The sequence below is a fragment of the Paroedura picta genome, chromosome 10, assembly GCF_049243985.1.
Source record: "Paroedura picta isolate Pp20150507F chromosome 10, Ppicta_v3.0, whole genome shotgun sequence".
NCBI lineage: Eukaryota > Metazoa > Chordata > Lepidosauria > Squamata > Gekkonidae > Paroedura > Paroedura picta.
The window spans coordinates 88,239,772-88,255,865 of record NC_135378.1 but is presented as its reverse complement, the minus strand read 5'-3'; the positions used below and the strand labels follow the sequence as shown (position 1 = coordinate 88,255,865).

Genomic DNA, 16,094 nt, shown 5'->3' with positions numbered 1-16,094 from the left:
TGGGATAAATTGAAAAGCATCACAACTGATAGTATAAGAAATATGATGGGAAGTAAAACTGGTGTAGTTGCAAAAATCAATAAAGAGATTGAAATTAAATGGTACGCTTCCCATGCAATTTCAACACCTGATCCATCAGCAAGCATTGTGCAGTAAGATTCTTCAGTGGGAAAACATGATGCATATTGTTGTATCCTGTATTAATCAAGAATATAAGGACGGTCTAATAACTAAAAAAAACAGAGAGAAAAAGACCTATCCAATGGCAATACAATACATATATTCATAAAAGAAAGAAAAGTGTCCTATTTTGTAGTTTTCATCTGTTTATTCTGTAGGACTTCTGTCAAAATGGAATCCAGGTAATATCATCAAATTTGCAGGTGACACCAAACTGGGAGGACTGGCAAATACTCCAGAAGATAGAGACAGAATTCAACAAGATCTGAACACAATGGAAAACTGGGCAAATGAGAACAAGATGCAATTTAATAAAGATAAGTGTAAAGTTCTGCATCTGGATCAGAAAAATGAAAAGCATGCCTACCGGATGGGGGATACGTTTCTAGGTAACACTGTGTGTGAACGAGACCTTGGGGTACTTGTGGATTTTAAACTAAACATGAGTAGGCAGTGTGATGCAGTGGTAAAAAAGGCTAATGCCATTTTGGGCTGTATAAACAGGGGCATCACATCAAAATCACAAGATGTCATAACTCTATTGTATATAGCACTGGTCAGACCACACCTGGAGTACTGTGTGCAGTTCTGGAGGCCTCACTTCAAGAAGGACGTAGATAAAATTGAAAGGGTTCAGAGGAGAGTGACGAGGATGATCTGGGGCCAAGGGACCAAGCCCTATGAAGATAGGTTGAGGGACTTGGGAATGTTCAGCCTGGAGAAAAGGAGATTGAGAGGGGACATGATAGCCCTCTTTAAGTATTTGAAAGGTTGTCACTTGGAGGAGCCAGGATGCTGTTTCCATCGGCTGCAGAGGAAAGGACGCACAGTAATGGGTTTAAACTACAATATAACGATATAGGCTAGATATCAGGAAAAAAATTCACAGTCAAGAGTAGTTCAGCAGTGGAATAGGCTGCTTAAGGAGGTAGTGAGTTCCCCCTCACTGGCAGTCTTCAAGCAAAGGTTGGATACACACTTTTCTTGGATGCTTTAGGATGCTTTGGGGTGATCCTGCGTTGAGCAGGGGGTTGAACTAGATGGCCTGTGTGGCCCTTTCCAACTCTATGATTCTATGATTCTTTAATATCTGTTTTCAGTGAGATTCTTTCCTCAGTGACAAGTCCTCTGAGTCTTCAATATTTTTATAAATTTTATAGGTATCAAGAATTTAAACCTTATATATAATAATAATATAATACTAGCCACAGGCTCACATAGGTATGGGGATATCGGTCTGTATTGACACGTTCACCCTGTATTAATTACATCAGGCATTATGGTCTTGCCTGTCATAAGTTTCAAAATTTTCTCTCTGAGATAGATGTAGAATATTGGGATGTATTGCTCCATGCAGAAATCAGGTAGCTTAACAGAGGTAAAGTCCTCAATTGTTTTTTCAGTCTTCACCATGAAATTGATGTCTTTCTTAAAAAGAAAAGAAAAGGTCAAGAAGCACTTTCTGACCCTGAATGGATTTTTAATTTGGCTTTCTTAATGGATATCACAGAGCATCTGAACACATTGAATCTAAGGTTGCAGGGGAAAACAAAGCTTGTATGTGACATGTATACTGAACTGAAAGCTTTTGAAGCAAAACTAAACATTTTTGTGAATAAAGGTAACTTTTCAAATTTCTCATGCTGCAATGGACTAATATTTGAGAAGGATGGGAAAGTACAATTCAGTGTTGAAAGACACATCAAAGCACTGAACCTATTGCAGGTGGAATTTCAGAACAGATTCACTGATTGCCATGAACTTGTAAAGGAAATAAGAATGTTTCAGAATCCATTCGAAGTAGCACCGGAACATGCAAGTAACTTTTTCAGATGGAAATAATTGATTTACAAACCAGTGATCATCTCAGAGACATTTATGAAGAAAATAGTCTGTTAGATTTCTGTTCTGGTCTATCTGATACATTTATCAACCTAAAGAAATTTGCTGCAGGCATGTTCACAGTCTTTGGCACCACATACATCTGTGAACAAACCTTTTCCAAGATGAACATTGTGAAATCGAAGTGTAGGTCAAGGCTTACAGGTAAACATTTACATGATATTTTAAGATTGTCACAAACCTTGACTTCAACATCAATGCCTTGTCTAACAGAAAACAGCCACAAAAATCACACTGACTAGGTAAGCATGTGTAGCTAAATAAAAGGATTCCACAGTAAAATATTGTTCCGAAATGGATTGCATTAAAATGAACATTTCTTCATTTACCTTTGAATGTTTACTTTTGATCTAAAATAGGTTAATAATTTTGTTACATTTTGGTTTAAGATGTGGCCCTATTTAGGCACTGAGCACGCTAATGCAGCCTCTATGTGCCGAAAGGTTGGGGACCCTGTCCTAGGAAGATTTTAGGAAATGCCCTATTCTGAAGAAGTCCCTATAATTCTGGCTGTGTTGAAACATGTATTTTTCTATTATCCACTCTATGCCATTATTTGTGGGCAGCTCCTCAACCCACTCCTCATTAAACACAAATTTGATCATGAGGCTAAGATAATTTTCTCACTAGGAAACCAAAACTCGCTAGTAATTTAATTGGTTGTCAGGTTTCTATAGCTGGCTATCAGGTTTTGTAACTGTAAAATAATTAACGCTTCATGATGGTTTGTTTTTCCCCATTTTCTTTTTTATGTGCCAGTAAAGGTCTTCTGATTTTGATGTGGTAACATCACTTCCAGGTTTGTACTGGAAGTGACATCACACCATTGGTGTACCCTCCCCACTCCATCGCTGCTCCTCCTCCCCGTCAGAGGTGCCATGCTTCTGCCATGATGATGCCTTTGTGAGAAGTGTAGATGTAGGGCCCATGGCCAGTTATATTGCTCGAGCTGTTTCCTTTCATTTCCCCCCATTCCCCTCCCTCCCTCCCCCACCATCCATCTCCTGTTGTCTCCGGAATGCAGCACCTCGACCTTGGGTGCCAGGCTATCTGGTCCTTTGAAGATCTCCCACATTTCTCAAGGGAGAGGGAGAGTGGTATGCTGTATCTATCTTGCCATGTCCTAGTTCTGACAAAGTATTGTTGGAGTAACTTGCTTGCTCTCAATAAACTCAGTCTTTTGCACCAAGTCAAGATTTTGTGTTTTTGAGCAATCTGAAGAAACCTCTTCTGGTTGCCAATTGAGGAGTTGCTCCAAGGGCACTTTTCTGTCTGACGAACCACAAACAGTTGCCCCTGCTAGAGGAGAAAAATCAAAGGGATGGGGTGTGTCCTGTGGGACGCTTTCACCCTTGCTCTTCAGTATTTATCTGACATTGCTCAGCCCTGAGTCAGCACTCTGAGGTTGTGGTCCAATGGCCACGGCATTACAAGCTGGAGCTGGATCTAGACAAGGCATGGCTATGCTCTCCTGGCAGGCTGATGCTTGGGAGGGCCTGGATCCACTTTTGGTGGATGGTGTGGACTCACCATGGGCAGAGCAGCTTACGAGCCTGGTGCAGCTCCTGGACCCAGCCCTGCTGTTTGGTAAGTTGCTTGTCACAGTGGCTGCCACGGCTTTCTGTCCACTGCGTTTGGCATTTGGCCATGCCGTGCCATGCTTTTGCACACTTGCTGAGGATGCCCTGTCCATCGGGCTGCTCTTGAAGACAAGCCTGTAGCTGTGGCAGCAGCCTGCCTCATGTCAGGGCAGGGTAAGCAGACAGGGAGATGTTCTGCCTATGCTGTCTGACCCTCGGTTCCTGAGTCCCAACTTTTTTAGGGTATCCAGAATAAAGGCAAAAATAAATATATAAGTATGAAGAAGGGTGTGTGTGTCTGTGTGTCTCTGCGTGTGTCTGTGTCTGTTTGTGCAGCTTGAACATTGGGCTGTGTCTCAGTGGGTCTGCTGCAGCACAAGTGGGGGCAGAGCCTTTGGAAGGAGCCTTTGGCACCCCTGGCTGTGATCTCCACAAATGAGAGGGAGCACACATGCACAAACGGTGCCAGGGGAACAGACCAATGCTGCCTTCTAGGTTATTTCATTGATTCATTCTGCTTCTTTATTCTAGTCTTCCAGACAATGGAATCCAACCCAGATCCCACCATGGCAAACTTTGCAAAAATGTACCGAGTGATTTTGCAAAAGCTGACTGTGAAAAGGAGGTGAGCAGGGTTTGCAATCAGGAAAAGGCAGGGGGGTTGCCTAGTCCACCCAAGAGGAGGCAGTGAGGCCCTGAGGGGAGCTCTGGTGAACAGGGAGGGTACTCCACAGTGCGAGGCCACAAGGGGGAGGTCCTGCAGCCTCTCAGAAGTACCTTCCACCTGCTGCCAGTCAGACAGATGGGAAGGAGCTTAGGAGGTAGTAGTTGGCCAGGCTTAGAAGTGTGATGCCCAGGTGCCCCCAGAGCTCAGGAGACAAGAGGAGCCCTGATCTTCTTGATCAAGTCCTGCCCAGTCTTTGCTGCTGTGGAGACTTTCAGTAGCATTTTGTCCCCACAGGCTTGCTGGAGCTGGAGAAAGAGATGCCCAAGAGATGGACAGCAGCCTGGGAGGTAGGAAAAATTATTCTGATACACCCGTCCAAAGTTAGCCCTCCTTCCCCAGAATGAAGCTTCTACCACTACCCCAAGTGGCACGGGCAATGGGACTAATCAGATGGCACCCAGAGGATGATCCTGGGATCCAGGATTCCTCACATGAGAGGAGAGACATCTCATAAGAAGATAAGCAGGATCAGACCATCTTCTCAGGATGTTGCCTCTTGAGAGGCTGACTTTAGACCCTGTGGCTCATAGCCACGTTGGGTGCCCTTCAGTTCTAGTATTTTGGGAGAGGGAGAAAAATTCTTTCCACTCTCTCCACCTCATGCATAATTTTATCATCCTCTAGCATGTCCCCTATTAAGTCCCTAACTCCTCAGGCTTTCCTCTTAGGGAAGAAGCTCCAACCCCCTCATCACCTTGGTTCTCCTCCTCTATCTTTTCCCCCCCTCTATGCTGTCCTTTTTGAGATACGGTGACCAAACCGGTAGACAACTTTCCAAATGAGGCCACACCGTCAATCTATCTAGGTGCATTTTCTTCTCAATCCATTTCTTGAAAATCTCTAACATAGAGCTTGCCCTTTTCCATCCTTGCTGCAGCACACAGGGCTGACACTTTCACTAAGCTGTCCACTACAACCCTAAGAACTTACTGTCCCCCTTCAGTAGCCTCATCCGGAAGCTGGAGGGAGGACGGCTACCCAGCTGATGCTTACCTCTGCTGGATGTCATTGGCCACATTGTCGCCCACTCCTTACCCGCTTGGAGAGATTCAGCAGTTGTTCACATCCAGCTCGGTTCTCACTGTTCTGAATATTTTGGTATCATCAGCAGACTAATGACAAAATCACCAGAAACAGAGATGGGAAAGTGGACCAATTCTACCCATTGGCTGAACCGGTGATTGGAAAATGCCCATTGGCAGCTGGACACTCAGGCCTCTGCCAGAGCCCCCCCCTCATGGGGGGCACAGGGTGATTCAAAAAGGGCTGGGGCTGGGGAAGTGTCATCTATTTCCTCCCAGCCTGCCTGGACAACAGTGATAGACTGTCCCGACTGGGGGTGTGCTATGGGCTTAGCCCAAAGGGTCTTGCTGCTCAGAGATGCCTCTTGGGTTTGGCTGCTGAGGTGTAAGGCTGGGTTAGATCAGGGTGGCTTTGGCCCTTGCCCTTCTCCCCGGAGTCTGTGCTGCAAGTCTGCCACTGTCTTTTCCCAAGTGCAACCACAGCTGTATGGCAGAGGCAGCCAGTACCTGGCCTGATTTTTAATGCTTGGCATCATGAGGTGTAGAGCACCAAAACTAGAGGGGCCCCTCAGCAGTCTCCTAACACAGTGGTCCCCAACCTTTTTATCACCGGGGACCACTCAACGCTTGACAATTTTACTGAGACCCGGTGAGAGGAGGGTTAATTGACTTCTCTACTCTCAACCACTGCCCTAACGCTCACTGATCACTATGGTAATGTTTAAACATCCCTTCAAAATAAGATACAGACACGCCACAACAATGAACATAAGGAACATTTTATTTTCATGGAAATTTTAACTCATGACAATGACAAATCAATGGGAACCCTGAGCTGGTTTCTCTGCAACGAGATAGTCCTATCTGGGAGGGATGGGAGACAATGACACCTGAAGTGTGTTGTAAAGGGCCAGGGGGGGATGATGGGCCAGGGGGGGGGGAGAAGGTGTCCTTCACGGCCCACCTCCAATTAGTCAATGGACCTCTTGTGGTCCGCGGCCCACAGGTTGGGGATCGCTATCTTAACATATGACTCCTTGCAGGCTCAGGAGTCCCCTGCTGGTAGGATACAAAGCCATTGAGGATAGGCTCTTCGTGCAGTGGGGCGCCTGACTTGGCTACTTTAATTCCAGTGGCCCAGGAGTGCTGCTGAGCAGAAGGAGGGGTGGGAAGCCTCTGCATGGTAGGTTTAGTCCCATGTTGCCAGCTGAAAGGACCAGGTGATTCGCTGCCAGAGACCGTGGAGAACCATGGCCGGCCTGAGTGCGAGAGACTGACCTTGATGGGCCGCGTATGTGTGTGTTTCTGATTCTGATTATATGCAAGGCATCTTCCTGAGATGAACAATTCACATGCATATTTTTCCTCTCCCAAGGGAAGCAGCTCTGCCTGCCTGAAGAGAATGGGACCAGCCCCCAGTTGCAGCCGGAAGGAACGCCCATGCTGAGGAGGAGGAGGGAAGTGCTGTACACACCAACCCCTCCTCGTGCCAGGAGGCCGTTTGCCCAGAGAGGTACAACTGAGGACAGGCAGGGAAGGGATGGGCCCAAGGCTTCCAAGGCTACCCACCAAAATCTACCCTAACACAGAGTTTGTCTTCACCACTGCAGCTCACTGGACTAAGTTTTTACTTAAGCTATCACCACAGCCTCAAGATCTTTTCCGCTCTCAGCACATGGCAGCCCGCCCACCCAGTTGGTGGAGGTCCTCTTGGAGCTCTCCCCAGTCAGCCTTGCTGTTCACCAGTGGTCCCCAACCTTTCTGAGGCTGGGGACCGGCAGGGCATCGGGCCGCGCCCGCGCGGACCACACCCACGGGCCGTGCCCGTGCATCGGGCCGCGCCCGCGCAGGCCACGCCCGTCAATCGGGCCACGCCCCGTCCATCAGGCCGCACCCGCGTGGGCCGCGCCCGCATGATGCGCGGCCCGGCCCTGATTCCCTCTCCCCGCCCTCCCGCAGTAAGAAGCTTCCCGGGCCGCAAGCTTGCGGCCTGCGAAGTTTTTTACTGCGGGGGGGGGGCAGGGAGAGGGAGCCACGGCCCGGCACCGGGCCGCGGCCCGCAGGCTGTGGACCACTGCTGTTCACCATCCAGAATAATTGGATGTCGTCTGCAGATTTGGCCACTGCACTCCTCACCCCCAATTTATGAATCAGTTCACTAGTAACCAATACTAATCCATGTGGGACCCCACAGCTGACTTCCTTCCCTCCATGGTGAGGACTGTCTATTGATTTGCTTCCTGCCATTTAGCCAGTTTTGAATCATCCATCCTCTTATCTCCTGATTGCTAAGTTGACTCAGGAATCTTTGGTGAGGCTGCCTGACTGTAATTTCTTGGTTTCCCTTCGGACCCCTTTTAATAAATGCGTGTAATGTTTCTGCTCCCCAGTCTTCTGGTACAACGGATTAATTTAGTGAAAGGTCACATATACAGGTTAATAGATCAATGATCCCACACCTGGGGTCATTGAGTAGTCATGAGAAATAAGGTCAAGTCCTATTACGGATTCAGAACTGGCTAAATGCCAAGGTTTTTAATTTCCCCAATAGGTCTAATACTTCAATTTGGCATAGTTCTTCTGATTCCCTTCCTGAAAATGGGGGCTGTGGCCTGGGTCCATGCCTCATTCTTTCCACAGTTAATTTTATGGATTTTATTAACTTTGGCAAAATGTGAGTAGGTGGACAGGAAGGGATGTTCCAGTGTTTGTCCCTGGTGGTCCTTTCTTGCATCCCTAGGAAATTGCTGATTGCCTCTGTGGGGTAGTAGGTGAATTCCCTTCAGGCCAGGCTGAATTCTGGAGATTTTTGGTGAGGGGAATATTTAGGCATGAAATTGGGATCCCTTTGGGTAGGCAGGTAGATGTCAGTTCCTACTACAGCAGTTATGGAAAGGTCTAGGTTGCATCTCCCTCTCTGTTACCTGTAAAAGTGGGTGACCAGGACAAGCCACCATCCCTGAGTGCCAGGACTTTGTTAGAAAAAGAATGACCACCATGGTCTCAGTTGAGATGTATTGCTCAACAGCAGGACTGAGTGTTCCTTTTCCCAAACACTCATGGTCATGCTTCATGCAAAGGCTGGTGAGAGGCCATTCCCAACAGTTAGCAAAGGCTGGAGTTCTGGCAGTCAACACATTGCCCTCTTGTCCTGTTTGGCAGGAGGGTTGTGTGGGAGGGCACAGTATTACAGGAGAAATAAAGAATACAGCCTCATGGATTCCCCAGACGTTGATGTTTCCAGCAGTTCCTAGAGTTTACTGATGTAGGCTAAGTCACACTCTCTAACAGTAGCAACGGTGTCTGAAGGGGTTGTCCAAAGAGTTCAAGGCCCATCTCCACCCAGAAGAAGAGTCTCCATATTGGGCCTTGGCCATGGAGGAGATGGCTTTGCTTCCCTTTGTGCGCAGAGGATTCACTCAGCTTGCTCACCAGCACAGAAACCCCAGCGACAGCAGAGGATAAATTCCTAGAGTGGGAAGGGTCCATACAGGCCATCTAGTCCAACCCTCTGAGCAAGGCAGGATCGGCCTAAAGCATCCATGAGACATATCTGTCCAGTCACTGCTTGAAGACCGCCAGTGAGGGGGAGCTCCCCACCTCCTGAGGCAATTGGTTCCATGGCTGAACTACTCGGACTGTGAAAAAAATGTTCCTGATATCTAGCTGATACCATTATACCTGTAGTTTAATCCCATTACTGCAGGTCCTCACCTCTGCTGCCAACAAAAACCTTTCCCTGCCCTTCTCTAAGTGACGACCTATCAAATACTGTCGCTCTCTACCTCCTCCCTTCCAAGCTGAACCTTCCCAAGTCCCTCAGCCTTTCCTCAAAGGGCTTGGTCCTTGTTGCTCTCCTCTGCTCTCTCTCGGTTTTGCCCACATCATATAATAGAATCATAGAATCATCTGTAAACCGCTCCGCGGTTATAAATAAAAGCCTAAGGGCAAGTTGGGAGGAGTTAGGGCGGGCACAGTCCATGATAAAAACTCGGAAGGGCGAATCAGGAGCCGCAAAGCGACTCCTGATTCGCCCCTCCGACTGTCACTCCTGGGCCAAGCAGGGAATGGTGAGACGCGCGTGCTTCACCATTCCCTGCTTGGCCGTCGTGGCCTGCGCCTCCATGCGGGGAAAGGAGCAGGGCTTCTTTCCAGCCGCACGCCCTCCCAACTTGCACGGAAAGCAGGGAAGGAATCCTATCCCTCCCATGCACCCTTCCCTCGAACAACACGCCACCACCACCGACCTCCCGAACCCCACCGCCACCCCCGCACAACCCTGGTAAGCCCCCGCCCGCCATTACACCCCCCACCCGTACCACCCCCCCCATCCTGATGCCCCACACCTGCTCTGTCGCCGCCCTCGCGAGCACCCAACCCCTAACATGCGGCACCGACTGCACCGCACTCCCCACACTAAACCCTACCCCCCCACACAAGCCTTTCCCCCCCAACACACCCATCCAACCTCCGACGCGCCCCTACTTGCCGCCTTGCTAACCGCGGCGTTCTCCCCCACCTGCCAGACCAGTCATGTGCCGACTTCCGCACATGCGTGGTTCCCCTCCGCCTCTGCTCGAATCCCCCGAACGACTCCTCTGCCGGCTCGACTCCCGCTGCCTGAAGCCGCCCCGTCCCGTCCCCACACTCCGCCCTCCACCCAACCCTCCCTACCGCCTCCGCACCACCTTCCCAAGCCTCTCCTTATCGCCCATTTTTAAAATGGGCTTTGTTTCTAGTAGAATCATAAAGTCGGAAGGGGCCATACAGGCCATCTAGTCCAACACCCTGCTCAATGCAGGATCAGCCCAAAGCATCCTAAATCATCCAAGAAAAGTGTGTATCCAACCTTTGCTTGAAAACTGCCAGTGAGGGGGAGCTCACCACCTCCTTAGGCAGCCTATTCCACTGCTGAACTACTCTGACTGTGAATTTTTTTCTCCTGATATCTAGCCTATATCGTTGATCATACAGTTGGAAGGGACTTCCAGGGTCATCTAGTCCAACCTCCTGCAGAATATAGGAAATTCACAACTACCTGCCCACCCACAGTGACTGCAATTCCATGCCCAGATGTTGCCCCCCTCAAAAAAAAGAAAGAAAAAGCCAAACAAATAGTATCCCTGGCCAATTTGGCCTGGAAGAAATTTGCCTCCCAATCCCAAGGGGGCGATCAACGTTTCCCTGGGCATGCAAGAAAGGGCCACAAGAGTCAAGCTCAGATACAATCTCTTCTGCCCACCCACCCACAATCATCCTGAATTCACAGAATTAGCATTTCTGTCAGATGACCATCTAGCCTTTCCTTAAAAACTTCCAAAGAAGGAGAGCCCACCCCCTCCTGAGGAAGCCTGTTCCACTGAGGAACCGCTCTAACTATCAGGAACCTCTCCCAGATGTTAAGCCGAAAATTCTTTTGAATTAAATCTGGTCCAATCCTCTGGGGCAACAGAAAAAAAACACTGCTCCATCTCCTGTGTCAGCCCTTCAAGTACTTGAAGATGGCAATCCTATCAACAATTAGCCGTCTTCAGTCTAAATAGACCAAGCTCTCTCAAGTTTTCCTCATACATCCTTTCTGAGGTGAATGAGGAAGTGCAGGGCCCTAACTTGTCCCCATCCTTTGCCTTCTTGCAGGAAAGCAGCCCAGTGACTCCAAAGACAGATGTCCTTCAAGGGACATGCCACTTGGGCTCCCCATCCCTGGCCCAGGAGGAAGGCAAAGCTCTCGGGCCACAGGCACCCATCAGAGTCAGGCGGCCGTTCCACCGTAAAGGTATCAGTTGGAGAAGGTTCCTTCACCAAGCCACTCTCCCAGGCCTTCTCAAGTAGGGTTGATTGACAACTCCAGGGTGGGGAGTTCCTGGAGCTCTGGGAGCAGAGCCTGGGCAGGGTGGGGTTTGGGGAGGGGAAGGGCCTCAGCAGGCAGAATGCCACAAAGTCCACCCTCCACAGCAGCCACTTTCCACGTTTGAAACTCACAGGGAGGTCAGGGTATGTGTGTGCTAATCTGGTCTTACAGGGCTTACTTCATTATTAGGTGTCTGTGAGGAATGGCGGCCAGCATTCCTAGGTGTCCTTTCTCTGGCTTGGTAATTGGTCACCCTGTGCTCAAGGCCTCAGGAAAGAAGGAAAGATAGCAATGCAGTCCTGAGTATGTGTCACGCCTTTCTCCAGGCTTTGGAGATTTCCTCCAAAGCAGTGGTCCCCAACCTTTTTATCACTGGGGACCGGTCAATGCTTGACAATTTTACTGAGGCCCAGGGGGGGTAGTCTTTTGCCGAGGGCCATCGCTGCCACCGCCGCCTGACCCCTGCTCCACTTGCTTTCTTGCTGGCATCCCTGACTTCCCACCACCCATTGGGGGGTGCTGTCATGGCGGCCACTGGAGAGCACCAAAGGTGAGCTGGCGGCAGAGTGGCAGGGCAGCCCCCGAGGCAGCAGCCGGGGGGGGAGGAGGAGGAGCCGCGGCCCGGTACCAACTGATCCACAGACCGGGACCAGTCCCTGGACCGGGGGTTGGGGACCACTACTCCAAAGCACTTCCAAAGCACTTCAGGGTGTGCAGGATGCCAGAAGGGTCTTGGGGTGGGGGGAAGCTACCAGTTCCTCAGACACAGACTACTCTTTTCTTGTCCGGCAATGGGAAACGTGGCTCATCTCCCAGGAAAGTTGCAGGGCAGAGCATCAGGGGGCTTTGGCAGTTGTACAGGTGAGAAATCTGCTCTGCAGCAGAGTTTCTCCAGACACAGCAAGCAAAGTGGGCAGGGAAGTAATGGGGCCCATTCTAGCTTGGTCTCAGCCCCACTGAATGAGGGGGTGTCAACTTTCCATCCATAGTTAAAGCAGCAGCTCTGAAGCTTCTGCCCTCTGGTTGCTAACTGCAGGTTGGGGAATTCCTGGAGATGTAGCCTAAGGAGGGCAGCATTTGGGAAGAGGAGGAAATTCTGACACAGGATCTGACCTCCCAAGCTGCTGTTTTATTGGGGGCGAGGTGTGTGTGACCCGGCCAGGCTGCAGATCTGTTGTAATTCTCAGGAGACTCCAGGCTGGCAACCCTGGCTGTCGCCCCTTTGCCTGAGGTCTGGAAACACGATTTCCTCCTACAGCAGGGCCTCCATCAGGCATGGGCCCTCAACCAGAGGTGGGCCTGGCAGCCTGGCAAGAAGTGGCCCCTCTTGTGTAATGCTGGGCAGGCCACGTCTCATCCCCCTTCTCTGAATCTGGCCAGGATTGCCTGTCCTGTCCCAACCCCCAAGTGCCACTTCCTTGGCATGCCAGGAGGCTGACCTTGCTCTCCCTGCCCGACAGCATCTCTTGCACCCAGAACCTGTGCCAGGCCTCTCTTGCATGGAAGGAGCTGCTGCAGACGCCACAGCCACGGGCTGAGTTCTGAGACAACACAAGGACAGCGGCCTCCACCTCCTCTTCAGAAAGGGCCTCTGAGCGGCTGCACCTCTTCTCTCAACAGGGCAGGAGCTTGGGGTGTGTGGGGGGTATGTCTGTGTGCCTGCACTTATGTTAATTTTGTTACTAGAAGGGACTAATATATTATCCAGGGTTATTTTTCCTACAATAGACTAATATGTTCTCCCAGACAAAATGCAACCACATAGAACTCCAGGATGCTCACTGGAATGGCCAAAGCCCTAGAGAAGACTCTGAAAAGGTACACTTTTGCTCTAACTTACAGACTCCCCATTGAAGATGTATTTTTATCCATTACTATCAATATATACAGAGCCTCTTGTGGCGCAGAGTGGTAAGGCAGCAGACATGCAGTCTGAAAGCTCTGCCCATGAGGCTGGGAGTTCAATCCCAGCAGCCGGCTCAAGGTCGACTCAGCCTTCCATCCTTCCGAGGTCAGTAAAATGAGTACCCAGCTTGCTGGGGGGTAAACGGTAATGCCTGGGGAAGGCACTGGCAAACCACCCCATATTGAGTCTGCCATGAAAACGCTGGAGGGTGTCACCCCAAGGGTGATCCGGTGTTTGCACAGGGGTACCTTTACCTTACCAATATATAATGCAGTCCTGGGCACATTTACTTGGTAGTAAGCCTGTCTGTTAAGCTGTACAGTACAGTCTGAGTCACTCATGCATGCCTCTACTGAGACTAGTGCTGCTTCAAGAAATTGTCAACCCCCCCCCCACACATACACATATCCCTGAATCATAAAGCTTTGAGATAGTAATGCCCCCTTTCAGCTGCAGCAATCAAGCATGAAATAATTCAGAACTAAAGGAACTGAGACAGGTCTGAGCTGCAAGTTTGCCAAGTAATGTCTGCACCACACCGGTGACTTCAGGGGGAGGGGGGATGTTCCCAAAGGAACATTTGAGGCTCAACGGCAGTGCTGATGGGCCTTGCATTAGTACTATTTCGTCAGAATCAACCTTTGTCCTGGTAAAGGGGATGTTCTGCATAGCCAAGTCCATTGGGCAATGTGAAGATGAAGGCTGTTGAAGGTCCTTCTAAGTGAGGGCCAGCGGCTGTTGTGGGGGCACTGGCCTCATGCCAAGGCAGTTTGGTCTAAGCACATGCACACACACAAACATTGAATCCAAGGGTCCAAATGACCCTTCAATGGGTCAGATTTGGTCGAATCCATTATAGCTGAATATGAAAGGGACCAAATTTTGTCTCTGTAACCCCGCCCCCCTTCCCAGACAGTGGAGAGTGAAAAAGGGAGGACGGGCTCACCAATCAGCTGATCATGACAGATCAGCTGCTAGGTGCATCTTCTAAATGCCTTTCCCCTCTTCTCAAGCACTACCTGGAAAGGTAAAAGGTAGAGCACGTCAGTTCCCTGATGCAAGACAGCTTCTAAAGAATCGGGGAGTTCTCTGTGCCTCCCTTCCCTGATGTGAGCTGGCAGCAGACTACAGGCAGCTAAGGGACCGTGGGTGCAGGCTGGACTCCTTCAGCCTGCACTCACTCTTCTCACTGGCAGCCAGCTGCAGAAGCCTCAGGGGAGGGCAGGTGCACGGGGGACTCCTTTGCCCCACACTTGCCTTCCCTAAGATTGCTTCCTGCCCGAAACTGGGATTCAAAGGGAGCAGGTAGGCGTGGCTGTTATTATCAGCTGTTCGGTCACAGCTCTCTACCCACTCAGGAGCTGACTGAGTAGTTGGGGGAGTTGCATTTAAATGGCCGAATCGTAGCTAAATCATACAAACATGATTTGGCCACCCTGATTTGTGCCGTTTGAATGCAAGGAATGGTTGGTTTGCCTCGAATAAGCCAAAAAGGACCTGAATCAGCAGATTCGGGTACTTTTTAGCTTTTCCAAGCCAAACCACTCATGCCTGGTTTAGTTGGCCTGAGTAACATTATGTATGGTTTCCGCCATTCTGTCAGGTTTCCTGTTTGTTTGTTTTTTAAACTTTGATTTCGCAAGGATTTCACAAAGATGGGATATTTATCGGGGAGGGGGGGGGAGCACTTTGGTTGCCTCTCCAGGAACCTGCTTCAGGCCATTAACAAAAACATTTGCCAAGACCTACTGACCAAGTAGGATGAAGAATGAGAATACAGTTTACTAGATTTCCCAGAACCTGCATGTTGATGTCTTAATTTCACCATCCCACAACTCACCTGGCACTAGAGCCAGCTGTGCCAACCAGCCTGTGCCCTCAGTACCATCTCAGTTTTCATGTCAACCACAGTAATGTATTTGGCCCTCATTACAGCCACTCTACAGTCTTGAAGACACTAAGGCCTTATTCCTGCTCATCCTCCAGAGAGGAGGGGAGGGCTCATCAGACACAGACACTGTGACTGTTCCCCATAAACATGTGAACAGACACTCAGACTGACCCTGCAACTGGGTCATCAGTTTGCACAGGGAATGGAAAACACACATCTTTTACCTAAAGTGCTGGCTGCAGTGAGTAGCTTGTTTAGTCAGAAAAGGATAACAGAGACCAGATTGAAAGGTTTTAAAAGAAATGTTTACTGAACGATTTGGTGCAGTATTTGGGAAAAGGAAACTTTTCCTAAGCAACTGCTGGTAATATTAGGACAAATAGCACATTTTCTTCCTCAGACTAAAGGAATCACAACAGAAATCAGCCAGATACCCCAACCAAGCTGAAAACAGACCAAGCACCATCTGAAGCCTTACTTTTAAGCTGTGTTGTAAATGCAGGAGGAATGGGGAACAGGACAGAAAAGAGATGGCTATTAGGATGGAGGTATCCAGTCTTCGAGGGATAAACCCCTAATGAGCCCTAACAAAATGCTTGTTCTGTGTGGTGCAATATGGGTACATTAAAATGACGAGGAAAAATATGCCTTTCCTAGTTTGCACAGAAATTAGGATTAGGAGCCTGCATCTGATTAATCTGAGCCAATTCCTCCCTCCACATTGGTATTTTTTCAGGTAGATAGATAGCTGGTATTTATTCAGCAAACCAAAATTGTTGAAACCCCAAATCCCAAAAATATTTGGGATTTTTTCAGTACCGTTTTTCTTGGCTCTTAAGTCCCATTGATCTCTCAGTTTGATGGGACTATGAGCTTTTGGAGGTTTGACTCAAGTCGCCAGCTGTCCCACTGTATCTATGTTGAGCTGCTTCAGAGGTGAGTGATTGCATTACCATGGAAAGGACAACGGAGGGACCTGCATTCTCTGTGTGCGGCCCAGCAGGGCCCGGCAGCGTTAGTCCTCCATGCACCATT

General features: G+C 49.3%; 1 protein-coding gene across 3 annotated transcripts in view; it reads left to right on the top strand.

The window, feature by feature from the left end:
• The window catches only part of LOC143819608 (maestro heat-like repeat family member 5), a 113,622-nt gene extending 98,402 nt beyond the window's left edge, over window positions 1-15,220 (top strand). For all 3 annotated transcript variants that reach the window (XM_077301440.1, XM_077301438.1, XM_077301437.1), the window contains 5 exons: window positions 4,194-4,287; window positions 4,624-4,676; window positions 6,787-6,924; window positions 11,049-11,187; window positions 12,723-15,220. In XM_077301440.1, coding sequence (XP_077157555.1) covers window positions 4,194-4,287; window positions 4,624-4,676; window positions 6,787-6,924; window positions 11,049-11,185 — 422 coding nt within the window. In that variant the 3' untranslated portion in view covers window positions 11,186-11,187; window positions 12,723-15,220. The remainder of the gene's footprint in view (window positions 1-4,193; window positions 4,288-4,623; window positions 4,677-6,786; window positions 6,925-11,048; window positions 11,188-12,722) is intronic.
• Window positions 15,221-16,094: the final 874 nt, after the last annotated feature.